Source organism: Anopheles moucheti, chromosome 3 (assembly GCF_943734755.1).
Source record: "Anopheles moucheti chromosome 3, idAnoMoucSN_F20_07, whole genome shotgun sequence".
Classification (NCBI taxonomy): Eukaryota; Metazoa; Arthropoda; class Insecta; order Diptera; family Culicidae; genus Anopheles; species Anopheles moucheti.
Window position 1 is genome coordinate 15,716,338 of NC_069141.1, and position 27,261 is coordinate 15,743,598.

The following is a 27,261-nucleotide window of genomic DNA, read 5'->3' on the forward strand; positions in this document are numbered from 1 at the left end:
TACTTTGGTGGCATTGCCTTGGCCAGTGCAGGGATGCAGTGCTTACGCCATTTAGATGCACGCTCAGAAATGCTCTTTATTTGTTTGTGCTGCGAGCATTTACTTTGTACTTTGTCAAGTAGGCGAAATCGCTTCTAGTGGGACTTCTGTTTGCACTCTTTTTTCTCACAACGCGCGACGAGCAGTGCAGGAAGTGTAAGCGTGAAACGTTTTGGAGGCTACTTGGATGGAAATTTTATTTAATTTTCTTTGTGTAAAGAGCAAACTGTTCATTCAGCACGTAGAAATAAATGAATATTAGGCTATAATGAGGAAACGAGCTGATGTCAGCATATTTCCCTCTACAAATCATTTACATTGTTAACTGCACCCGGAGAACGCGTCGTCAGGCCAAACAGTTGAAATGAGATTGAGCAAAATGGAAGCGATGGCAATAGCGAAAGTCCAAATTCTATCACGGCAGCGAATGCAGAATTTCAACCCCGTTCTTGGGCTGCGGAGTAGTTTTCCTAATTATGCTGTTGCATTTCCGAGCAGCCTTAATCTGTCTCATTTTCCAAATGGACCTCAAACCGTTGACTCTTTCCCAGAGCAGCTTTTTTTCTCCAAGCCTTCCACCCGACCACGTATTCGGACACCATTCGCATTCACTCACGTACGCTCCCTCGGGATCTTCGTTCATTAGAAGCAGCCCGATTTAACACAATTATCTCGTTGCGTTGGGTTCTGGGGTGGGGTTCTGACCTGAGGTAAAGATCCGGAGACTATAATCCTACTCATTTCCTCTAGAAGATTATTCCGATCTACCTGCCCAACCGTCCGCAACAGTAAGAAAAAAGCACGATTTGATTAATTCGTTTCCGGGGGACAAAAAAAAAGACACGTTGACACACACATCTTGATGTCTGATAAAATGGTATCACCATCGAAGTTACACGGCTCCCAGCCGTTTGACTAATGAGCGATGAAGTCAGCATAATGGGAAAAGCTCGTTAGTGGCGTTTGCTCTTCCGGAAGTGACAACAGCTCACATCAGCACCATTCGTTTAGCTGTTTTTCGCTGGATTCCGTTCCGTTTCTAGGAACAATTGTGGATCAAACAATCGATCCAAACTGGTGTGTTTTTCCAAGTTACCCAATACGTTTTCCGTCCAAAGAAACGGTCCGTATCGGGTAACGGAGTGTGCTTCCGAAATTGGGGTCAATCTGGACTTTGCGACTGCAGCGCTGGGGGTTGCTGACTTTACAGAAGAAAAGAGCGACGAACCGACCCCCCCTGCTATGTGCATCGTCAAAGCACAACAAACGCCAAACTCGCCAAAACTGACCCACAATCGCGCGGAGTGCGGTGTCGGCTGAAATGTCAGTATAAATGTAGGCGATCCATCAACAGCCGGTTCAGTACAGTGAGTTTATCCGTCCAGCCGACAGTACACAACGCCCCCTCATCATGAAGTTCCTCGTTGCCGTTGCAGTGTGTGCCCTGGTCGGTGTGTGTGCGGCCGATAGCTACGGCAAACCGGCCTACCCGGCGGCACCGGTAGCCCACACGTACGCTGCCCACGCCCCACACGTCAAGTGCGGTGCCAACCTGTTGGTCGGCTGTGCGCCCAACGTTGCCCACGTGCCGTGCCATCCGGCGCACGGTGGACACCACGAGTACCACCACGCTCCGGCCCCGGCTTACCATCATGCCCCGGCCCCTGCCTACCATCATGCCCCGGCCCCTGCCTACCACGCCCCGGCCAAGAAGGAGTACCACCACGCCCCGGCCCCGGCCCCGGCCTACCATCATGCTCCGGCCGCGCACCACGGTGGATACGAGGCGAAGAAGGAGTACGCCGCCCCTGCCTACCATCATGAGGCACCGAAGAAGGAGTACGGACATCATGCTGCGCCGGCCGCCCACCACGGTGGATACGAGGCGAAGAAGGAGTACGCCAAGCCGGCCGCCCACGGATACGGTGGCGGCTATGGCAAGCGATCGAGCGACTTCGAGGCTGAGATGGAGGACTAAGCTGCTGAGGGTACGCGATCACGCGTCACACACAAGCGCGATGGTGTGATGTTTTCTTCATTTTTGTTAAGAAAAGACATGAATAAATCAAGGCTTTATTAGTGGAACAATCAAACGATACTTGTGTTCTTTGACGATTTTTCCCGGGTGGTTCGTTGGTGGAAAGAAAGATTCTCTTGTTTTATATTTGTGTAATGAGGAAAAATAATTCATATGCCTCGTTAAAACGGTTGAATTTCGATGTATAGATCGTCATCGAGGATCACCACAACTGACTGATAAAACAAGACATTTGTCCAGAATAGAGGAGCGAATCCTGTTCTTTGATTCTAACAACGCTCGCTGGAGAATGTGTCGAAACTGTAACGCTTTGGGTAATTTGGAACTGAAAGGTGGTTTCTGACTAGCTTTTTCATTAGTTGTGGTACAATGCAACAGTGCGTTCTCTGAGGTTGGTAACTTCAATTGGATTTCTCCAGTGCCACTCGTGAAAAAACAAGCATATCTTGGAACACTGAATTCCTTACACTCTAAGGTCACCCAACTGCTCTCTCAACCTGACAACGCACCCGCATTTGGGTTCAACGTTAGTTCAGGAGAAGGTATTTGTTCCACTTCAACCTAGACGCATCATGTTCAACGAAGCACTTAAAAAGGATCGCCGCTTCGGAGATTCCGAGTTCACAAAAAGTCGTAGTAACACGACTCAACCCATCGCTCTTTGGTACTAATGTGTGGAGAAAAATATTCAAAGAATGAACTTGAACAAACTCCAACTTTACCGTTTGTAGTTGTTGATCAATTAAAAGCACCATTGAGAGCAGACGGTAGATGGATCGTCGAGTAGATCAAGTTGCATCTATTCCATTTCAAACCCTACTTCAACCCTACTTCATAGCCGAAATCGGCATGTCAATCAATCTGCTGCGCTTTCCTGCTCTAAAAAAAAAGGTAAAATGAGCAAAGTACATGCATGTTTTTAGAAAACATTTTGTATAAAGTGACTATCATTTCTGTGGTGTATTATAAAAAACTAAAACCATAAGGATACAAACTCAATTGAAAAATGTATACCGATTCTATTAATTCAGTAACAATCAATGGGTGTTATGGGCTAATTAGGTTGTTGTCTCACTAGCGGCATTTGCATCAAAATATATGGAACTGAACGAAGTTCTAAGAACATCACACACACTCACATACGAACAAATACAAACTCCCCTCATGTGTCCTCTAATTCGTAAACGAAAGCAAGAAATTCCGCAATTATCTTTATTACCGTCGACTTGCTGATTTTGGAAAGCCACCCCGAAAAAAGAACAACAATAAACAGCCACCGCGCCGTTGCTCATAACTGGGCAATAAAATTCAATTCATCTGGTCGTGTGCAGGGTGAGTGGTACCGTACTACCAGAAGCGTTGAAAAAACCATTCCAATTTAAATACCAAAATATCCGATGTGTTTTTTTTTTTGTGTCGGCCTTTCGGGCGAAAAACTCTACCCAGTAATGTACGAGTGTTGCTAAACGCGTAATCTCTGGTTATTATCCGACCATTTCCCTTCCAGCACCGTGGGGAACAGTTTTGCCGTGTGGAAAATGGGAAAAACCTAAGCCTTTGGGTTGGGCATTGGGCACCACACACAACCACACACATTTTAGCGGGTTTTTCATCGAACAGCTTAAAGCGAAAGTAATTCCACCCACGGTGTGGTTGGGGAGAAGGCTTCGGGCGCAGACCGTGGTGTGGAGTGTTTAACTGTGGCAGAGTTTGTTTCGAATTAATGCCTACAATTTTACTTTCAACAGAACAGGAACAGCATAACCAAACTGTGTTTAAAATCCACTCCGAGTCGGGCGCGTCGTTTGCTCGTAACTTAAAGAGTAAATGTTGCGTTACTTGGCTCGATTTCCCTTTTTTTTTTTCGTGGTTACCGGATGTAACGCGGTAAAGCGCGAGCTGAGGAGAGTTAGATGCATGCGAAGCGAGGACGTGGCTGAAGATGCAAAAGTCGATAAAACTGTACTTGTAGCGCGGGAGCTGCGAACTTCCCAAAAGGCTTTTCATTTTAAAGTCTTGTTGGTAAAGTTAAGTTGTAGTGAACCAATGCCAACACCTTCAGGGTGTACTTGATCTAATTTATGCTTATTACTTTATAAAAGTACATTTTTCCGGTAATGATTCCAGCGTGCCTTCTACACGGTTGGGCATGTATTAAACGATAAGCACGCGGTCCTAGCAGCCTGTGGAAGAATGTGAAATTTTACAAACGAATTAATTGCTTACTGCTGGCAACTTTAATGGAACTGCTGCACTTAAGTTTACATCAAAATCAGGAATGTTTGCATAGCAGGCCATGAGCTTACCGAACAGTGATCTGGATTTAATTTAGCCAAGCTCTTCAACCTGTCATCTGACAGATGGTCACTGTTAGCCGATGGGGTTTTTGCACCGAGCAAAGAATGGAATTTCAATGACTGCTTAGTTTCCAGCAAAAAGGACATCAATCGTTTGCAGTAGCAGCAAACCAAACATAATACACACAAACAGTCCACTCAGCAGGGCAAACAATGCTTTCGACTAGCGCATTTCATTACATTATGCACCGCGCTCTGGAGCATCCGTAACGCATACGAAGGCCCCACATGGTCATCGCAATGCTTTGTTTGCCCGACCAACTGGCCAACTGTTCATCCTTCACAGTACAGAGTCCGGGTCCGATCAGCTGATGTGACATTCTGTTTCAACTACCGTGTGCCGTGGGGGTGCAGGGTGTGGCATCATGCCAGCTGGAAGGGGTGACTGATGGATGGAAATAAAAGACCCGGTTGGAAAGTTGCCGGCCAGGGTACGAACGGGTTGATGGGTTTAAATGTTTGATGCCGATGTCAGCAACACAAACAGCAACAGTGCAGCGCTCTGTGGTTTGTTTTGTGCATACGGCGCATTTCTGCATGTTGCTGGTTGGGGTGGGCGTTTTTTTTTTCTTCTCCCGCTGACATGCCCCCCTCCCCATCTCCTTTTTGCCCTCCTGCAAGGGAAGTCGGCCAGTGGCCGCTAGAATGCGCCGTTGCGGATTTGTCGCACTGTGTATGTTTTGTTTGTTTCCGTTTCGCTTACGACATCTGCAGCTGCTCGGCGGGTCATCATCAACGCACTTTGGCTTGGTTTGGTAGAAACTTCCTGCTTTTGTTTCTGTTCGGTAGTAATTTAACGAAACAGCAAACATCGGATGCAACAATTTGTCGATAAAGCAATGCTTTATTTGTTTTAAAAGCTGATTGAGTTTTAAATACACGCGTTTTTAATTTACAGACAGAAGTTACATTACCTGCAATAATTGAAAGTTTAACACATGGTGGAGGAAGCTTAAACTTCTGAAGCTTTCTGAGTGGAAACCTGAAATGGGAAAGAAAAACATATTGTTAAATGTATGTTGTTTTTCAACAAACAACTTAGAATTAGAATATACTAAATTAGCTTGTAATAAATATAATTCTTTTTATATTTCATTTTAACATTTTGATGAGAATGATCGTCGTAAGCATCTTCTTGGAAAAGATTTACTTTTTAAGTTATGTAATATTCATCGTGGTTCGAGATAAGTTTTAACAAAACCATTATCATTACCCATACCATTTGATTACAGGGTTGAAGTTATTTAAAAATTGTACACAAGTTAAATTTAATTAAATTGCGGAGTAAATCAAAATTTAAATTAATGCTTTAAATTTTTTCGAAGTAAGTTATCTTTATTTTGATGAAATTTCAGCAACTATTTATGTCATATCATAAGTAATATGGAGAGGAATTTCAAACACCTGCAGGGCAAAGTTAATTTAAATTCGACAGCTCTCAGAGTACAATTTTCATGAACAGCCAACCTCTTTCATTCAACCAATAGATTTTCTTTTATTCATATGAAAAATGAATGAACTATTGAAGGTATCAACGAATTCAATGCCAACTTTTGCCTTCAACCGGTGCTGGTGAAACCTAAACCTGAATTCCCCTAAACCAAACTCCCTTTTCCCACTTTTCTTTCACAACCCAGGGTAAATTTAAATCACAAAAACGTTTTCAGCTTTAGGTTTACATAAGTCTTGTTTAATAAATCATAATACTCCATCAGTCGATAACAATACTGCCGTCAGGAACCGTCCAGGAGGCGCCCTAATCCACTGGTATGCGGCGTCCGCTTAATACTTGGCCGGTGCCGGAGCATGATGAACCGGTGCGTGGTAGGCCGGAGCCGGGGCGTGGTATGCTGGGGCCGGTGCGTGGTGGTAGGCAGGTGCTGGGGCATGGTGGTAACCTCCCTCATGGCCGTGGCCGTGGGCAGGAACGCACGGCACGTGGGCAACGTTCGGGTGGCAGCTCAACAGCAGGTTCGATCCGCACGGCACATGATGGCCTCCGTGTCCACCACCGTAGTGGGCGGCCGGTTTGCCGTAACCCTTGGCGTGGTAGTCAGCCTGCGAGGATCCGACGGCCAACAGCAGGACGGTAGCGATAGCAACGATGCACTTCATGATTCTAACTGATGCGGTTTTACTTGCACGTCGGTGGAAATTAGCTGCTTTGTGTGCGCTTGTTGGCGTTACTGATAGTGGACTAATACTTTGATCGGTTGCTCAACGACAATTTATATCGTGCGAACGATCGTTCCAATCGAACGCATGAATGCAATCAGTTTCACCAATCAGCAATTTGATTGTTTTTTTTTTCTTCCCTTACCAATCGATGGGGGGAAAAGGAAAAAAGCATACGCACGTCAATCACCAATATCAATCAGATTTGGAGAAAAACATATCTGTGCGAAATTGTTTCCACGGCTGTTCAAATTGCTAGCTGTTAATTTTTCCATTCAGGTGGCCAGCAATTGCATGAGCTTAAAAAAATGAGTTCTCTTGAGTGTTTTTTATGCACGATGTCCACAAAAAAGTTGAATTGAAATGGGTTACAACACGGTGAACTTTGATTAAAACCTTACAGAACGGTTTGGCCGTTTCTAAAACAAATTCAAGCTTTACTTCCCGGCCTGCTTTACACTTTTAATGCCGTGTCAAAATGGTGCATGACGATTTCACCGTTTTAAAAAGTGGAATTAATGAAATAGTCGTGGGAATTTGTTATGCCAATTTTTGAATGAATCTACGAGCAATTAATAATTATCTAAAATGTTTATTTAATTTTCACGAAAGTGCATTTTACTTTTCACCCTCAACGTTATGTATTTGTAGTAAGGCAAACGGACTGGTCTTTCATATGCAGTACAAACATGCTGTTTTTAAATTTGAATCACATTGTAAGGAAACAAGGCTGTATTGCTTCACTCCGATTCATTAGCATAGAGAACAAACTTGCTGAGTGAACAAACAAGCAAAAAAACAGTACACACTTTTAGCAACTACTTTGATAATATTTTTAATTTAATATATCTAATTGCTCTATCACTTACATCGTTGATGGTGCCTTAATCACCGAAACGAGTTATATGGCATAAAAGCCCAGTTGGTATGAATTTTAACCGAGTTTAGACTTAATGATATAAAACCCAATATTAAAGTTTAAAATTTGCCTGAAAATTATTATTAACTACTGAGCGTTGCACATCATTATAGTGGTAAAATTGTATCAATTCAATCAATCAATATCCTTCTTTCAAATCAGATAAAATAGACTACAAATATTTAATTTGAATGCTTACACTTGAGAATGAATTTACATTTGTACAATTCTTAATTAAAATTTATTTTAAAAAATTTACCAATATAGTATTACACATAATTTAGCATTAAGCTTATCGCTGATTTTTACTGAATTGTTGTGGTAATGTACATACAAAAAAATTTTCATTAATTGCCAATTATCGTTCCGATAAGCATTGACCGCGCTTTGGTTTGTCGTAGCATATTTCATTCAAAATTAACATTTGAACCGTTTGAACCAACCAAACAAAAACGCTACTTAGCATAATAATTCCAAACTCGATCGATTAACAGAAATGCATTTAAAAAAAATGATTCTACAAAAAATCGTTAGGCTTCCAATTTGGCTGTCGGTTTTTTGTTGCTCCACACCCGAAAATGGCCCTAGTGACGGTGCGCGAAAAATAAGGAAATGAACCACATTAACGCACAACAACAACAAAAAAACGCCACCGCGCGAACCAAAAACAACAACGCCACCCAAATTGCACGCAAGCAACAAACTCAAACCTGCTTACGGAAACTGCTGTCCCAGTGGAGAAAAACAAAGTTCCGTGGCCGTGGTTGGGTGACGAGTTTGCTGACGCCGGTGAAAAGTTTGCGCCGGTTTTTTGTGGTATTTTGGGCGTACGGGCGAGCGATTATAAATAGTGACCGCCGGCCGGTGGAACAGTATCAGTCAACGTTTTGTTCTCACTATCGAACAGTGTTCGCAAGCCAGTGTCACTTCAAGACCTCAACACCACCCACCAACAACACTAGCATCATGAACTCCATCGTTGCCGCCGTCATCCTGTCCGTCGTCGTCGTTGGTGCCATGGCCGACTACCCGGCCCCGGCCAAGTACGAGGCACCCGCCAAGGGAGGATACCACGCACCCGCCCCCAGCTATGGCCATGCTGCCCCGGCTGCCCACCACGGAGGATACGCTCACCACTCGGCCCCGGTTGTCCACGCTTACGCCGCCAAGGCCCCACATGTCAAGTGCGGCGCTAACCTGCTGGTCGGCTGCGCCCCCAACGTAGCCCATGTGCCATGCGTCCCAGCTCACCACGGTGGACACGGATACGGCCATGCCGCCCCCGCTCACCACGCTGCCCCGGCCCACCATGGCTACGCTGCCCCGGCCCACCACGGATACGCCGCACCTGCCCACCACGGATACCGCTCCTTCTCCGAGGCCGACCAGGCATCCGCCTTCGATCTCGAGGACTAAGCTGATCGATCGACACGAGCATAACCCGGAAAGTGGATGAACGAATGGACAAACGGAACGGATTCGGCTCGAAGGACCAAAACACACAAACCCGGCCGCTGTAACGGTGCAGGAGTCGCTGCGGCCACAGAACTGACCTCCGAACAGCCGCCATCCGAGCATTGGGGTGGGGTGGCTACTAGCCTAGTATCTTGTGCACTGTTTGATTTGCAATTTTGATTTGAGGAAAATAGAATTCATTACAATTACGAAAACAAAGCTATCCACTGTTTACATTTCATTCTGTTGGTGGGGGGATGAATGGTATCCGAAAAAGTGGTGCACATGGTTCGGTTGAAGAGCGGCGAAATGGAATTTGAACAGCTGGTATGGATCGTCCAGTGAATCAACACCGGTAAAAAGCGATAACGTTGCAATCTTTCTTTCCTTCCCCACGGCTTCTAGCTCAAACAGTGCTGGAATTAATTTCCCACAGAACGTGCTCTGCTTTGAAATGCCCGCTTCGAATAGCACAAATCAATGATCATATTTGATCGCGAGCGCTGATGTGCATCGGAAAGGGAGGCTAACGAAACTAGCATGATGTAACTTTACATCCCGTGCGCTGTGTTCTGATCCCAAAAAGTTCTGATGTTGAGTGGTGTAATGGAACGCATCCACCGGAGCACCGGGTACCATGGCAACGAGGAGGAATGAATTTAATTAAAATTAAATGTTTGCTTTTGATCACGATCGTGGAAGCAGCTGTGTGGGTGTGTTTTTTTTTCTGTCGGTGCATTGACAGACAGTGAGAAAATCACGGTTAAACATTTGCCATTTTCCACCTACCCGCCCCTTTTCGAACGAGGTATTGAACGTGCATTGCAGATAGGTTTAATGGAAAAACTTTCCCACAGAACGGTTCACCCAGCGTGAGCCCATCAGCAGCAGCAGTGCTATGGGTTGTTGAAATGTGTCATGTGTGAGATGTGTGTGTTTTTTTTTTGCTGTAAATTTTACGTTCCCTTTTTCGTGATTTTCATGCTGCGTTGGGTGGAAAAAAGTTTTTCCACCATCATGTTCCATCATGCCCATGGCTGCATAATGAAAACGAGCCACGAGGTTGCGTGTTGGAACGCTATGGTGGTTTTTGTGGCGGTCTCGTGGGCGATCGAAGGAGTCGGTGTTGTCGATGTGAACTTTGGTTCAAAGAGCCGATCGCAGAGCTATTCGGTTGATGTTTCCTTTTTCGTTCGATTGCCCATTCAATTAGCGAGGGTGGGTTTGAGGGGTTGGAGTAACCTGCCCGCCATTGAAAGTGCGCATATGTCAAAATTTGAAAACTTTGTATTTGACAGTAATGTCACGAGCAGTTTGTTTTATTGTGAATAAAATACTGATGTTGCTCAACTTTTACAAAGTTATCGTGAGCAGTATCGTACAAAGTGTCATTCTTAATATCATAATCACTCGTTAATTAGATTTGTTTTCAGTATCGAAACGTAAAGAATGCAAAAAATCAGGTTTTAATTGGTTGGCAACATCGATTCAGTAACAAAAAACATGTAAATAACCGCTTGAACAATGTTATACTATTTTTTTTTAAAATACTTAAATGGTAATTTCTGTAAAGTTGCTGTCAAACACTTCGCGGTGTTGTTATGTATGCTTTCAAAGATAGCTACTCATATAATTATGTGCCGATGGTGTCCTTGTTCCTGCTAGTGTTAAAGCAAGCACTGGTATAAATTAGCATGGGTTTTTCATTTATAATTCACAGTCGTTTTATAGTCTGAAAGAATAATATTTAGACAAACAATGCAATAGAAGACGAGGCAAATAAAAGAAAAGCTAATAAATGAAGAAAGTTTGCAAGTGCATAATAATGTGTCCCGGAGATAACGGCTCAATAATAGCACTTGTTTGAAACAACCCTATTTACCTCATTCATGATCATCTTCAGTGATTTGCAGCACTTTAAAGGATTCTTGCCAAACCCTTCTGGAACCAGCCGGTGAAGCAGAGCGGTACCAAATCTACTTTCAATTTAGTGCCCTTCTCCTCATCAACATTGTCCAATCGGTCGGCAAACATCATGCGCTGGCACGAGCTAAACAATGGCGAGCTGTTTTACAACGGGCAAATAAATCCACTGCCAGAGCGCTGGTGACCCAAGACTGGCCACAGGAGCTCCGTGGGCGGAAATAATTCATTTTAAAAAACAAATTTATTTAAGCGATTCCTTTCCCTGCTCTATGTTCTCTTGTGTTTGACGATGGCGACGAGATCCACCAGTCTCGCGATTCGATGGAAAAAATGGAGAAACAAATGATAGTTTGCGGGGTAGTACAAACAAACAAAAAGAAAGGTCTCCAGTCTCTCCTCTCAATCAGGCCACAACCAATCCTTGCATGCCGGCAAACAAAACAAGAAAGGAAGAAAGAAAACAAACGCTATGTTTATTTTATGCTGAGAGCTTTCGTTTTGCTTTTCCTATGCCCGTGCTCCATTCATCACGTATTTATTTTTCCAAAGTCTGCCAACGGGGACGAATCACGCAGCTCTAGAGAGGGGACAAAGGAATCCTGGCAGAGAGAAGGAGAGAGAGAAAGGGGGGTGAGATTTCTGCAGTCGGTCGGCAATGGACGTCCAACGTGTCTGTCGGATTCGTTTCGCGCTTAGCCTGCTGTGCATCACTCCAATGCACAAACAGTGAAGGGTTTGCCGTTCTCAAGCACTGCAGTTTAAACAGACTGCTTTGGAGTTTTCTTTGAGGCGTTTGTTTTATTTTGTTTTTTTTTTATGTTTTGCTTTCACTTCACCGTCTCCGCCCAGTTGTGTCGCAGTAGGCGATGAGTTGAGGTGAAGCATTAGCGTCAGCTGTGTTTTCTTAGTAGAAGATTTACCGCCAACGCCAAATGCAAGAAAATCCAGAACTGCAGCAATATGAATGTTGTTTTAATTTCTTTTTTCCTCCTCATCTGATTTTATTTTTATTCGTAGCTTTACTTTTAAGCGAATTCATTTACACAAGCACCAAGCACGATGCAAAGTGTTTGCTTAGAGAAATTCTTATCATAACATTCAGCCCACTGTTAGAACGGGTCTTGTTACGTTACTTACCCGCCACTGTTTAGCGCAAGAAGGCGATCTCTTTTGCGAATTGTAAAATGAAATAGTGCCCAGGTCTGGCAGGTGAAAGCAGCTGAAACATTCTTTGCCCCAGGTGGCTCAGCCATCCGGTGAACGTGCCAGCACGTGGTTCCTGTGGAGAAATAGCAGATGTAAAGTAACACATTAAATGCAGGTATTATTATTAGCAAGCCTTCGGTTATGGAGAATCCATTACGGGACCGTTTATACTGTGCCTTATAAATACATATAAATATATTTCATTAATTAGCATGCAGGGCTTGTTTGTGGCATGAATAAGAAACGAAACGCAACCAAACCGTACACCGATTGCCTGGCACAACGAATGCTTGGCACATTCTCCTTTAAGGGCTGGAGGGGGGATAAAAGATGGTTAGCGAACGCTTTTCCTGGAACCGCTGCCGGGTATCGCTACCAAGCGAATATAGGATGGGGGGGGGAAAAAAATCAACATGATAAAGGTGCATAAAAAATATTCCAATTATCATACCGTTGTCGACGGTCGAGCGCAAGCAAAAACGTTTGCCCTCGCCATCGCTTCGTGCCGGGCGCGATGAAGGAAAACCATGTCGTCCAAGAAAAACCATCACCTTCCAGCAAGGATCTGTTTGCAGGCTGAGCTTCACCGTTTTGCGCACACCCCAACCCCAAGAGCGCTGAAAGCAGACATGATTTAGTCATGTTTCATTTTTCATCCACTCTGGCGTCTTCTTACCCGTGCAGTGCTGCTAGAGAGCAGCGAGCTTGGGCGAGCTTTTCTTCAGTTTCGTTCCAACCGCAAAAGAATCGTTTAATTTTTCCCTTCCCTTTAACGTCAAATAAAATACTCTTCAAACCGTCTCCCTTCGTTTCGCTATCACTTTTAAACCCACCTCCGCCCACACACACACACCCACAGAAGTAATGATATGAAAATTATGATAAACTCCACCCACCCATCCATTGTGTGGACGGAGAGGGCGAGATGTTATAAGCAGCCGATCATTAAATTCACATTTCAAGGCACCGTTTATTCTTTTTCCCTACCGTTGCTTTGCTGTCGGGGTGCTTCTGCCTGTACGGGTGTCTAACCAATGGCGAAACTTAACCTCAATTATGCTACCGAGTTGTTGAAATATTAACGAAGAATACTAACGAGCCTCGCAGGTATCGCAACGGCGGTCGTGACCGTGGTGCGTGGGTGCAGAAAGGTTATAATGTGTTTAATTTTAGCACGGGAGCACTTGTTTTAAGATTTTCAATTAAACACCCGTTTCGGGGGGAGCGAAATGGCCATTATTTTGTTGATTTTTGATGAGGTTAGAAGCTTAACAGTTTGTTTGTAAATTTCAATTACATTTCAGCTGTATTTTTTCTTTGTGGTGCAGCGTGTTTCGCGTTCATATTTGAACTCCAACTAAATATATCGTGTTTTACTTCATGATGTACCAAGAACAATGAAAGACTAACTGACTATTAAATCATCCTTGTTCTTTATCACTGTCATCAATTACTTGTGTTCCTTAAGATAAGCTTAAGCTAAAAGATGTTCCCCAGAACAAAGCACAAAGGGTAGCATTGTAGCGTACAAAATTACATGCCCGACTTCAATCCTTCCCTGCAGATTCATCTCCGTACTTCAGCACCACGAAACACTTTGCGTAAGAAGCTTTCCATATGGTTATCAAAAACCAATTGCCATGGAGCGATACCGTACCGTCCCCGCTGGGCTCTGTTTTATCTACTCCGCAGCTAAGCAACCTGCAGATCCTGCCGGTAACTGTTACTCGCACCACAATGCAGCAAAACAGCATAAAGCCGTGTTTGATCAGCTTAAACCACATTCCCCGCACTCCAAGCAACAAAAAAAACCCCGCACAGCAATCTGTCGCGGTGATGAATTATTCACCCCCAGGTGACACGATCAACCATTCGGCGGCAGTCATCCACTGCTGACGAGCAGCAGTAGCAGCAGCAGCAGATGTTGCATTATCCCGCGTTTGTAGCATTCCATCTCGGTACGGTGAAATCACGTACCTAAGAGCGGCTTAGTCGATACGTTGCTGTGGAGCAATTCTTTCTTCTTCATGCTCATCGAACTCATCACCTGGACGCGGGAACGCCCCCGGATGGCGTCCAAAGCCCCAAGAAACCCCGATGCAGCCACAACGAAAACTGATTCCATGGTGCAGACAGCGCAGAAGTCAAACATCCTCCGGGTTCTGGTTGATGATCCTCGCAAATCATGTTTATTCAGCATCGAGTTCTGCCTGTTTATGATGGCGGTTTATGATGATGCTGCTGCTGGCAGCAGATTACCACCGCCCCGGAATTTTTGCTCTCGCACTCACCAACACTGCTCCGGCAAATATTCCGGCCCACAAAAAAATGGAAAATCACAGAATCGAATCCCTTCCACAAGACAAGACGCGGAGTGGAGTTCTTACCCTTGCCAGCCATGCGGTACGGTACACACCGAAAAAAAAATAAAAGGAAGAAAGGAAACCAAATTATCTTCCGATCCGGTGACTTTCATTTCTTTCTTCACGTCCCTGATGCACATACATCATGCTGGGGCCAAACAAAAAGAAAAAAAAGATCGGGAACTCCACATCCCAAATGAACCGATATTTATGCATGCGCACATCACACAACCACGTACACACACACACGCGTAAATATCCGTGCCAGGATCCATATTTTTATGAATTGTATTTACATATTTCACAGCTTTCCCTAGCATCAGAATAAAGAGAACTTTTTTTGTGCTCGAAGAAATACTCCTCCAAAATTTGATACATCTCACAGCGTGTCTCAGTGCAAACAGGGCATCCTGGAAACGGGGTCGGATTGGGGGTGGCCCCGAGGAAACAAAAAAAAAAATGGGCCCCATAAAGTTTATGAGTTCTCACAAAACCGAAGCCACCCCAAGCGAAAGTGTGTGTGTGGTTTATGTTTGCCGGTGGTTCATGGTTTTGGTGGCGGTCGTGGTGGTGGTGAAGTTTAACCCAATTTTCGGGTCCTTTTGTCCTTCTTTTTAAGGAAGCTATCGGCTGGGCGGGAGTTTCTTTTGATTCCCGTACGAACGACAAACAAGGAAGAAATGTCCTCTAGAAACTATGCTGGACCTCACTATTGTGTGCGATCCTTTTATCACGTCGTAAGACGTCCGAGTGCTGCCGAAAATGATTCACGGTCGAGGCAGCATTGGACTAAAACGCACCGGAACTGGAGTGTCCTTTTTGCCCCTCCACACCCGGCAAAAGTGGCAAGTAGTTTGCATGTATATATTTCTGCCTTGTCTTAACGTTTCGCATCGTTTAATCCTGCTCGGTAGCGTATCCGCGTCCGCTGCGCTTCCCAAATGATGAAAAATCGTCCCTTTTTTAAGCGTTTCCCTCCAGCGTGAAAGTGAACGTAAAAAAGTGGCAAATTTTCATCCATAAAAGTGGGTCCCTTCGCGTTATGAGCACGCGGGACAAAGCAGCACACTTGCAAAGGGAAAGGACAATTTTACTGCTTTTCCACAGCTATTAAATTGCTCTTTACCGATCGCTTACAACGCTCGTTTCGCTGTCAGATTCAATTTTCAACAGGGCACTCGAACACGCAGCGCGACTAGCATCGGTGGCACGGTTTTGCTCGGGACGGAGTAGAGTAACGACGATAGTTCACAGTCGGCTGCTTGATCCTGGCCACGTTTGTCCCATTTCATCCCCCCAATGTTTTTTTTTTTTTTGGCTGGCGAAACCCGTTACGAGGCCCTGAGATAGAGAGTGAAAGCGATGAAAAAGGCATAAACCAAATCAAGCGATACACAACATGAACGATGAAGAACACGCGGCTGACATGTCGCTGGGTGAAGCGAGATGTAGACGATGTTGGCCCTTTCCCTCATCCCATCCTGCCGGGGATGTGTCATAAAACTAACACCAATAAAAATTCAATCAAATTTCGATGGGTTTTCGATCGTCTCGAATGATTTCATCTCGAGCAGCTCGAGTTGATCGATGCCGGCCTGTTTTTTTTCCTACCGCCTTTCACGCGTTTTCCACGCCAGCCACAGTGGCGATGGATTGAGCGTTTATGCATGCTGTTATTTCATGGCATTGATTCGCATTTTTTTTCGTAACCATCGGCACCTAGAAATGGATTTTTTGTTTTCTACAGACATAAACCATATGAGTGAGCACAGGAAGGAAATAAAGAGAAAGAGAGAGAGAACGTGACATAATACAATGTAAATGGAAGAACGAAACTTCCACAAACTTTTTACGTGTTGTTTAAACATTCATAAAAAAGTTTCCAATTTTATATTGAATGAAAGCTCCATCAAAAGCTTAAGATGAAGCATTGTTTCATTGCCTGAGGCAAGCAGGATAGAGTTCTCTTCTTTGTTCTTTGTTTATGAATACTAGACAGAAGTGTGTTATAAAACAGGATAAAGAGGACATAAACAGCCATTAGCAATTTTATGCTTTAAACTTAATAATAATCTTTCTGAACTCTCTCTTTCTGCTGCTCTAGACTAACCTTAGTACGAATCAAGTTCGAATCAAGTTCGACATTAGTACGATAGTAGTTTCTACTTCTTGTGAGAATAGAGTGATTTAAATTCATAAATAACTTTCAGTTAAGTAAGCTGAGAAAACGTAACAACAAAATTATGTTCTTTAATCCTTAAACTAATCGTAAATGTCTATAAAACATATAACTCTTCAACAATTAATTCTGATGTTATGCAGCAATATCCAAACAGAGTAGGGTAAAGTTAAAACTAATGAAGTAGAAGCACGAATTAATGTTTCTTGATAAATAAACTTGCATCCTTACGACAATAGTAATGATTACCCAATCAACAACTGTAAGGAATTACAATTGCTTTTTCTCCTTGGTTTAAGTCGATTCGGTAGCTTATATTTAAATAAATTGTTAATTGTTATACTTTTGTGTTCCATGATTAGCGTAAGAATACTATGACCATTAAACTAATGATCACTTGAGCATGAAATTTCCTTTCAATTTGATGTTTGAAAGTCTCTCTTACATTTTAAGATGAGGCTAATACTTTAATCGGTTGTTGAATGGTACGCTTCGGTGGGATATTTTCAATTAATTAAAAGCCAATTTCGTTTGATATTTATCTCTCATCCAGTACGTACCATGGCACCAAAATGGGTGGGGGGTTCGCTTGCGCAAAAGTTACAATCAATGAAATACGAAACTTTCGCATCCATTTCCAGATGGATGAATTATCGGGTTCGATCAATTTGCTGGCAAAGCCTCAGCCATACCCATTCCGCTCGATAGGAACCAACCGTTCGGCAGCAACTTCTTAATCTTATGTGCGTAAGCAATGTGCTGACGGTGGCACGGGCACAGGCACACGGGGCAAAACGACACCGTTGAAGGGTGTGTGTTTTTGTTGGTGAAATAATTTCGAAACGAAACAAGGGGAAATGGTTTATAAAATCGCTTCATCAGAAGTTGTGTTTCCCTGGTACGCATGAGCGAAGTTAAAATGAGATGAGTCGAGGCGGGAACCACCAACAGCAACAACAACAACAACAAGTAGAAGAAAAATATAATTCAACAAGATACAGAAAACACATCAGGATAAATTAGGCTCATCTCGATCAGATCCCGGGGAACAAGTGCCCGGCCATACCCGGCAAATTGCGCTTGTCTAGCGGAAATCGAACCGGGCCTAACTTTTGCTAAGCCTTCGAAAACATGTTGGCAGAAATTAATTTCAACCCACTTCACATTTTACTGCCACCAATATGTTGCGGATTATGGGTCCCTGCCCGCCTCCCCGCTGTGGCTTCTCGCCCGGTGCGGTCCTTCGCCAACCCCAATCATCATCTTCAGGGCATGGGAAATTCGAAGAAAATTTGATGCGTATCGGAGCGCGTTCGGTCATAATGTTGGAGCACGAGAGGAAAAAAACGGGGAAGAACAACGGAAAACTTTCCCGGGACGAGCAAAAACGGAACGAGTTTGACGAGTTACCGCTCGATAGGACGAAAACTTATAACCGGGCAAACCAGGGGAACGGCGTGGAACGGCCCGAGCCAAAGCTCTCAAGTGGGTGTGCTGACAAATGAGATCCATTCCGAAGTCGGACAGCGTGTGCAGCGTGGGGTTATTTGCCCTGGCGAGTCAGTCGAGTCGTAAGACGGCCCAGCACAAACTGCGAAGCGGAGTTTTTCCCTTAACTTTGTGCCGATGGGCCGGGCAAAACAAGACGGAAACTACCCTCATTAGCTAGCAAAGGGGGGAACACGAAATTGTGAACGGTACGATTGTTAAGCGATACTATCAAACTAATGGCAACCACCGTTAACCCCCTGTCGCTTCCCATTTCCCACCTCCCCTCCCCCGTTTTTCCATCCCGTTCTGGAATCCCCGCCAAAAGCGCTCCTTCGGAAGTCCGTTTTTCCCGAGCAGCCGTTCAGCAGTGATAGATTTCTTTCGCGCCTTCCGGCTTCGATAAGGAAGCCGAAGTTGTGCAACGGAACAAAACAAAAACAGGACCAATAAAGGCAAGAAATCACAAGTGGCAATCAAACCCCGAAAACCCGATAAGAAAAGAGCCGTCGTGAGAGGATAGCAAAACGTAGGCTTGTTTTGACAGACTGCAGCCTCAGCAGGTTGGAGTGAAAACAATAAAATATGGCATAGGAGGCATAGCACTTCGTGGGGAGGGTTTACATACAGGGCTGGGCAGGATGTTAGTTTGTTTTGTTTGACAGACGTTTTGTCGCTTCCTTTTATTTTTTTGTGTTTTTCGCTTTATCTTGAATATATTTATTTGTGATTACGTTGTGTTGTGTTACCTACGAAGTTATTTATTTGTTCCAAAACGAGTTTTCTTTACTTAATGCAATACACAAATATGTAAACAAAATTCAAGAAATGCTATCAAAAATTAGCAAACCCTGCCTGAATCTAGTGTTTGTTTGTTACCAGTAGAAACAGAAGCGTTACGAAACGCATTTAGCTTCACATTAATCCACTTATGAAATGGGGCTTCCTTCCAATTTTCACGATCTATACATCAAAGCTATAATTCGATAGGAAATAACGATTCCGATTTCCAAACTTTGTGCAGTGTTTCGCATAATTCCGCATGACAAAACGAGGTTTCCCATAGAAGGTCAAATTTTTCAAATGCGAACCACAAAACAATTCAATGCGCTATTGCGTTTGATTTGCGCTATTGCCAGATCGTAACGGAAAACTTGCTGCTGTTCGATTTAGGTATTTTTACAATCTTTACCATTTTTCGGTTTTCTGCTTTACTTATCACAAATCGCTTCTTGCCGAGAATATTTTACGAAGGCGAAAGTTTCCACGGTTTGTTTTGCTTTTCTTTTTGCCACGTTTTTTTTTTCTTCGTTCGATACGATTGTTTTGACGATAATACGATTTTCTTCCCCGTAGTCTTGGTTCGATTTTCTCCCCAGTGTTTGTTTGTTTTTCTTATCGCAGAAGAAGTTTCTGTTTTTGTTTCTGCCTTTTTGTCTGCCTTCCGTTCCGGCACGCAAGAGCTGATAAGACGTGCTCGGAGATGGCGTGCTATTTACTGTCTCGTTTTCTTAGGCATCTTTTTTTTTTGGGGTTGGGTTTTACTTTTCCCAAATGCTCCACCGTCGTATGTCGAGTTTTTCATCACCTTACGTGTGTGTTTTCCTTTTGTGTCGTGAATGTCGTTTTTCTTTGCTTTAATCTTGTGCTAGGCTAGGCTAGAGCCTCAACATCAACGAGCGTCTCGATATCGCGTTTCAAGCATCGTGATATCATCTGCTGGAGCAGCAGAAGAGTGTAAAAAATGGGATAAAAACATACCGCACGAGAACGGTTCCAATCTCGTTTCGTATCAACAAAGCACACTTGAAAGAGTTCTCGGCTTGGCTTGTGTCCTGTGGGTGTGGAAATTTCCCGAAGCACACATTTATTCAATTGGTATGGCATTAATTTAAAGATAGCGCTTTCCTCGGGTAAAGATTCCCCCCAAAAGAAAAAAAAAAGCCCCGCGCTCTTCTATGATATTTGGAGGGAGCCCCCTTGTTGGCTTTTGTTCTTTTGACATGTTTTTCGATTTTTACCGCTTGATGGAAAGTTTGTTTGCACTCGCGGAGAGCTCACGATGGTGCGAGATAAAGGGCAAAAAAAACAAGGCGTCACGTGATTGCTGTCGGTACAGCATCCGGGCCAAAGCATCGTTATGTGAAAAGAAGTGAAAGTAAATCCATCGCGATGGCTCTAGCATTACCCCGTGCGATCGATTGATCTTTGCTGTCAACTGTTTGGCTGCCAGCGGACGGAAATGGGAATACGAAGGGAACAATTGAAGCTGAGTTCGTTTTTGCATGAGCGGATCGCATTAGTTGAATCCGGAAAAATGGGGTTTTTACGTCTTAGGAATGTGTGAGATAACTTTAAGAGATTGATTTAAATATGAAATGCATCCCTTATTTTCACAGCATGGCATTTGGTCTTTTTGCGAAAAAAAAAATACTGAAAGCTTTCATAGAATAATGTTTAATAAGCTCACTTTCGAAACTAACATCAAAATAACTTTAGCATTTTGCTTTAGCAATTTATTTAATTCCTTATAATATAATTTATGAGTTATTAAAGCAATTGTTATAAGACAATACTATTTTGACCTGACAAATTCAAACATTACAGCACTTGCTCAATGCAGCACATCATCCATTCGAATGGCTTTTCTTTCACATTTGCTTTATGCAATAAAAGGCTTTTGCTTGTTGTTCGTATTAAATAATAAAATAGGTTTGAAAAAAAAAAATCTTAAACCTCCCGAGTCACACAAAATTGTTTCCAATGATAGCAACAAACATAAAACACATCGACCCACCCGATCGGCCAATGCATATGGGTCCAAAGTTTATCGCCACAATTCGTTCAGGCTGTTGACTCAATTTATGGCACCCCCGCTCTTCGCCGTTGGTAACCGTCTCACAATAATAAAGAAAAACAAAAATGCGCACCACATCCGAAACAACGGGGGACATAATTTTTGCCGAGTCCGATGCTGCACTGCCTGCCTGTCCCTGCGTACGACGCACCCATTCAAATTTTGCCCACACACACGCAACGATCGCAGCAAAAAACGATTAGCACCGTTGGCAGTGTGGCCGGGGCGAATCGTGTTGATGGCCGCGATGACGATGACCACAGACATACACACAGATAGGTCATAAATATCGAATGGCGAATCAATTTACACCCGACGCAGCAGGAATCGTAGTTGGCGGCGACTGGGAAAGGTCCTGCGGGGATGGGGAGAAGTTGGAAGTTTTGTTTGGCGCAGCACGCGCCACCGAAAAAGTGCAAGTGTTTGCAGAAGACACAATCCCTTAAATGTCGCTTTCGTAAAGCGGTCAATGTACAGTGTGGCACAAAAAGGAACAAATGCATTCTGCACGCCAACCAATAAATGTTCGAATGATCGGTTAGAGTGCACAAAAACAGGCGTGATGGGCGAGTTCCTCAATACCCGAAAGTGCCTTGTTTTGAGCTTTCGAGTTCAACGGATTGCCGCCCTCGAGCAAACCTCAATATGTGGCGCGGTGCTTAATCAGTGCTTAAGTCGAAATTTTCCCAGCCTAACTTCCGAGATCGGGCCATTTTTTGTTGCCTCGGTGAATGAACCAAACGCTGGGTGCAAAAAGTTGGAAAAGAAACGTTGGAAATCACAATCAATTAAACTTGTTCGATGGAAGCAGATTTAACGTCCTGCGTAGGCGTTTTGCTGTAGGACACTTGCGGGGTGGGAAACATAGCGGCCTATAAATAGTGTCGTCACGTTTCTACTCCATCATCAGTGTTGCTCTGCCGTAGTCAGCTTGGAAAAAATCCCAACCCAATATCCCAGTCACACAGTCGTAGCGATGCAGTCGTTTACCGTGGCAATTCTTCTATCCGCGTGCGTTCTGGGCTGTATGGCCCAGTACGGTGGCTATGCACCGCACCCGAAACCCGCCACGAAACACACCCCGGCCTACCATCACGCACCAGCAGCGGCGCATCATGGAGGCTATCACGGCGGCAAGGGTGGCCATGTACCGTGTGGTGCGAACCTGCTCGTTTCCTGCTCACCTCACGTAGCGCACGTGCCGTGTGTGCCAGCCCATCACGGTGCAACACATCACGGTGGCCATCACGGAGGATACCGGGCGTTCGAACAGTTCGAAACGGAAGCTGACGAATGAGCTGCAAGTCGGCAAAGGAAAGCCGTCGGTCCGTCTGTCTGAGTTGGTGAAAGCTTTGCTGATGTTTTGATGTGTGATAATAAAATACCGAAACGTTAGACGACGCAACCGTCCGTAAGCTGGTTTAGTGCTCAGTTCTCATCCTCCGAAATGGCCGGAAACGCATTGGGAATGGTACGGTTTCGACCGAATGCCGCCTATGCCGGCAACAGCTGGCATTAGCAGATGATTTTTGCAGCATCGGTTCACGCCACGCCAATTGGGAACAGTTCTCTTTGTCCGCTAAATAGTTCCCAGCAGAAGTTCGCATCGAAAAACCTGACTGAGTGCGGCACAAAATCGTTTCCATTACGGGAATGTTCGGGATGTGGACCAATCCGGCCCGATCAATATGCCGGGCCAATAATTAATTCCTCATCCGGTGTCCGTGCGGTGAATCGACGGCCATATGGAACCTTTCAACATCCACCGGTCGGTCTAGGGCATGAATAATGCAGCAGTACACACGGCCCAACGAAAATAAAACCGAAAAAAAAGGAAGCAAAAACAGCTCACCCACTGGTAATGGGATATTGTCACTGATTTCATAATTAGTTCATACCATGCCACACGCCCACGCCCCAACAAACCCTTGCCGCGGGAGCGCGAGGTGGTCGTGTGGGTGGAATAATGCCATTATAAAGGTTTTCCGTTAATGAGAAATGAGACACGGAAATAAGACTCATAATAACTTGCAAAAACCGAGACAACCCCGGACACCGTCACCGGATTGTCCGTCACTTAATAATGCAATCGTTTGGCGCACGGCAGTGAGGATTTTATTCTTTTTTTTTTATTTGAGCTTTGCTGCACGAAAAGTTAACAAACACTGGCCGGTATGAATGATGTTGATGAAAGGCTATTATTTATACAGCATTGGGAGCTTGGGTGTACTGTGTACTTTGCGTTCTGATTAATTTGCAGGCTGGCCGAACTGGGAGGGACCATTTTATGGTCCCATCTTCTCATGATTGGAATGAGTGTTTTCTGTTTGGTTTGTCGGAAGCAGGTAAACATTTCGACGATAGTTTAATTTTCTATGGTTTGATATTAATTAACGTTCTCAGTAAACTATGGCCACCCCAGGAAACAAACGGTGCTGGATGCATGATTTGTTAAATGTCTTTGAACAGGTACCCTTTTTCTCAAGAAAATTCAATCCGTATTTTTAATTTGTTTTTTTTTTGTATCAAGAATTGTTTATACTTACATGTGTTGCAAAAGGTTCTTCGTCCTTTGGATCTGTAAAGAGATAAGTAAAGTAAAAAATGGCTGTTAATAAAAGATTTACAATTTCAATTACAGTTTCGTGTTCATATCTTTCAGCATAAACATTAATATTTCTTTCGTCTTGTGTTCAGAATAGTGATGGGAATTTCATTCCGAACCTACTAGGTTCGTTCCGTTCCATCTCAGATAGGATAGATGCAGATGTAAAGTGCAATATTTCAATTCAAAATGTATCTGCTTATCAGAAATATTTGTTTTTGTATTGAAACAATTCTCTGAAACAAAAATAATAAAAAGTAACATGTCGAACGTCAACCATTGTTTTTTTCCTTTTCTGAATTTAAATATGCATTTTTTTTTCTCTCCAGTAGCCACTTCAAATTGCAACACGTGAGGAAAGACAGAATGGAACGGTGAACTCAAATACATCAGCACATTCCACTCCGGTCAGTTACTCAACCGCTCGTTCACTTTTGCTGAACCGAGACTGATATTGGATACGAATAAAAATAAAACAACAGCCAGAGCACATATTAATGCTGATTATGACCATTGTTGAGCATCGTCAGTACGTCCACCAGCTGAGTTGGCCCCAAATCGCAATAGTTGCGTATCAAGTCTGCTCGATCGCGGAAGTGTAACGACCGTGTGCTAGAGTGCAAAGGTAGAAAAAAATGAAACAAATCAAAAAAATTAACAAACAACAAGTAGCATTAAGCGTACGCGCAGCATATTTGTGCCATAATGGATTTGTCTTGTTGTGACGTCGTTCGGGGAAGGCAACAATTTTTACCGCGATTTAATTATTCACCAAACACAAATGCATATAAAAGCACGAGAGCCAAACACAAAAAAAAAATCCAGCCTGCTGGGGTTTTGTTTCTTCTTCATGGCTACGCTGTTGGTTTTGGTAGAACTTTGAGTGCGAAAGCTGTTGAACATGGAGCAGAGTGGACATGACATCACACGTGGTGGTGTTGACCGCCCCAGAACGATCCACAACCCCTTTTGTATCCGCAGCAGGATTCGTGTTGCTTTTTTTTTATTCGCTTCTTCTTCACTGTCTTGTAGCGGCAAATTGTAGCTCCCATAGCGAGAAGCAACCAGCAACCGTTGGCCTTGCCCGGACACTGGAGCTTAAACTCCGCTCTTGCTGTGTTGGGGGTGGGTCGTTGTTTTGTGTATTTTAATGCCTTTTCCACCCTCCCAAACGCATAAACTAACGAGACAGCTGGTGAGGACAGCGTCGGAAAAGCGGAAGCTTCCGAGCAAGCAACAGCAGCACACGGCAAACATAAACCATAAACACACCAACCAACCAAAGCCGTCAACCACCCACGGGTGGAATGGGTGGCCAACAGTTTTCTCCCAGCGGGAAATCCTGATTACAGCGTGTGGATGTCGTTCGGATTTTCTCACTATTTTTTTTCCCCTGCTTCCATTTCTGCTCCCGAACCAAGCGCACTCGGACTCCCGTCGGGCCGAAATGGATGATGGCGGTAGTTTGTTGTCACAGCATTAGCATTAGGATTTCCCACGCCCTGTCGTTTCGCCCTGTTTGTATGGGAAATTTTTCATTTGCACTCACTGAACCGTGCGAGATTAGTTTCAATTAGTTTAATGAGTAAGTAAATATGCATGAGCGTTTCATCAGCAAACCAAACCGGCGAAAACGGATGGCTTCTTCCAATATCCGGCCGCGGAACGTCACGTCAGCCGTACCGAACCGGAAAGGAGAGAAAGTCCGGCGTTCGGGGTGCAACTGGTTCCGTCCTCGTTGTGTGTGTGTGTTTGTTACCGATGGTAATTTATGCCGTTGATAATTGGAGTGCATATATTAAGTGTATGTGTATGTGTGTGTGTGTGATTATTATGCTTTCCGGTCGCGGACTGCGAGTCGACGCGCGCGCGTGACACTTCATTCCCTTTGGATATGTCATCATTAGCATCCACTGTTGTTGGCGGTGCGTCTTTTGCGTCTTTTTCTGCGCCACGTTTCCTGGAGCAAACGTGACGATAGTATTCATGAGAGGGTCATGGTGAATGTTGATCGGTCTCGGTGTGGCTGTGTGCTTTTTGTCTGCGAAATGAGCTTTCTGTTGCGATTACAGCTAGTAACAACAATCGTCTATTTCCCATTGAAGCTGCTGGTTAATTACATTAATAATCATATTCAAATTAATATTCCAAAAGTCCTGCTTTATATTCCTCAATTAAACACAACCACAAACATCACAGTAAGTGTTGTTTAATTAATATAATCAACATTTAACAATACTTTTCAGTGAAACGTCATGGCAATGGCAATCGACAACATCAATCGTTTTAAAAGTGAGGAGACAACGTTTAATAAACTAATTTTAACTCAAATTTTGCAATCAATCAATTGAATATTTAAACCACTCCGAGTTAACTTTCAATCAGGAGATGAATTATTACTACGAAGATATATGTTACATAGTCCTTAAACATAAGACTTCAACTTATGCCGATACTTCAGGAACTGTTGTGGTTTTAATGAGCCCTTTTTAATGAGTAATTTCATCCCACATATTTTAGCTTTCTTTGTGATAGCTACAATAGCACCGAAGGTTAACTAGGAAACAATCTGTTTTATTGATCACAAATCAAGAGCCTTCAAGGTAAGAGAGAGTACTTCAATATATGTTTAATGAAACATCCATAAATAGAGTGTGGAGCCTAGAAATTCCCATTTTAATCAACGCGCACCATTTCTGGTCATTACCCTTCTGCCAATTAATATCATAAAAAAAGGAAGCGTTTTAAATTTCCTGCCAAGTGTAGGTACATCAATCAAAGCATAAAACCACCCAAAACGACGAACGACTTCGCTTCGTATCGGTAATTAATCTTCATACTAGCGGTCATGAATCTTTGATCAAGTATCGCTTAGGTTTTGGAGAGCGTTGTTCGTAAAAATCCGAAATCCAACACTTCCATTAAAGTGGCTACGCCATCCATCCTGCACCGGGAAGGATTGCCGGGCCCGCCAGGTTTTGCAGCGCCACCAACTAGCCTGTATCCCACTAGAAATGCCATTAAAACTCATCGCTCATCCGGTTAATCAATTATTGAAAATTAAATTAACGTCTGATGGTTCGAGAATGCGTCTCGGGTCGGGGCAAAGTTTTTCCATTCCGAACGCTGTCTGCCTCTGCTTTTGAGCTGATGTTTAAGTTATTGCTCCATTTTAATCCAAAACAAGTGCTACCGGGAGCACAACAGATTCGATACACTTTGATGCATAATTCGTATTCGTGTTGGGTTGAAAAGTGCTTTGCTTCCCTTTCGGGCAAACCAAACGTTGACGATCGAACCGAAACTGTCGTGCTGGTGTCGGTGTTGTTTTCGGGCAGGAATGTTCCACCATCGAACCCGGTTGATGTAACACAAGGTGGAAGTTTAACCATTACCGCAAACACTTGCCGATTCCGATCGGGTTGTTGAATCATTTAAAATGTATGCCCGTAACCGCAGCCTTCAAAACCTCCAGTACGATCTGGTGAGGTGAGGTGAAGTTTCTGCTTGGTTTTCGCTTTAATTTCGTTTCACACGAGGTGATGCAAGGAATGCCAGGGGAACTGTGGTGGACATAAATCCACCTATGGATTCCTCGAGGCTAAGAAGCACCTTTTTCCGATTGGGGAATGATACTTGGTTGGTATTAAATTT

General features: G+C 43.8%; 3 protein-coding genes and 1 pseudogene across 3 annotated transcripts; 3 read left to right on the forward strand and 1 right to left on the reverse strand.

Annotated features, from left to right (window-relative positions):
* The first annotated feature begins 1,450 nt into the window (after positions 1 to 1,450).
* Positions 1,451 to 2,017, forward strand: LOC128303930 (histidine-rich protein PFHRP-II-like). Its single transcript, XM_053041032.1, has one exon. The coding sequence runs from the start codon at positions 1,451 to 1,453 to the stop codon at positions 2,015 to 2,017; it is 567 nt and encodes a 188-aa protein (XP_052896992.1).
* Positions 2,018 to 6,216: 4,199 nt separating this feature from the next.
* LOC128300516 (vitelline membrane protein 15a-1-like) lies at positions 6,217 to 6,549 on the reverse strand. The gene has a single exon (XM_053036599.1). The coding sequence runs from the start codon at positions 6,547 to 6,549 to the stop codon at positions 6,217 to 6,219; it is 333 nt and encodes a 110-aa protein (XP_052892559.1).
* A 1,945-nt stretch (positions 6,550 to 8,494) lies between these two features.
* LOC128303931 (vitelline membrane protein 15a-2-like) lies at positions 8,495 to 8,944 on the forward strand. Its single transcript, XM_053041033.1, has one exon. The coding sequence runs from the start codon at positions 8,495 to 8,497 to the stop codon at positions 8,942 to 8,944; it is 450 nt and encodes a 149-aa protein (XP_052896993.1).
* Positions 8,945 to 21,733: 12,789 nt separating this feature from the next.
* Positions 21,734 to 22,299, forward strand: LOC128300519 (vitelline membrane protein 15a-1-like; annotated as a pseudogene).
* Positions 22,300 to 27,261: the final 4,962 nt, after the last annotated feature.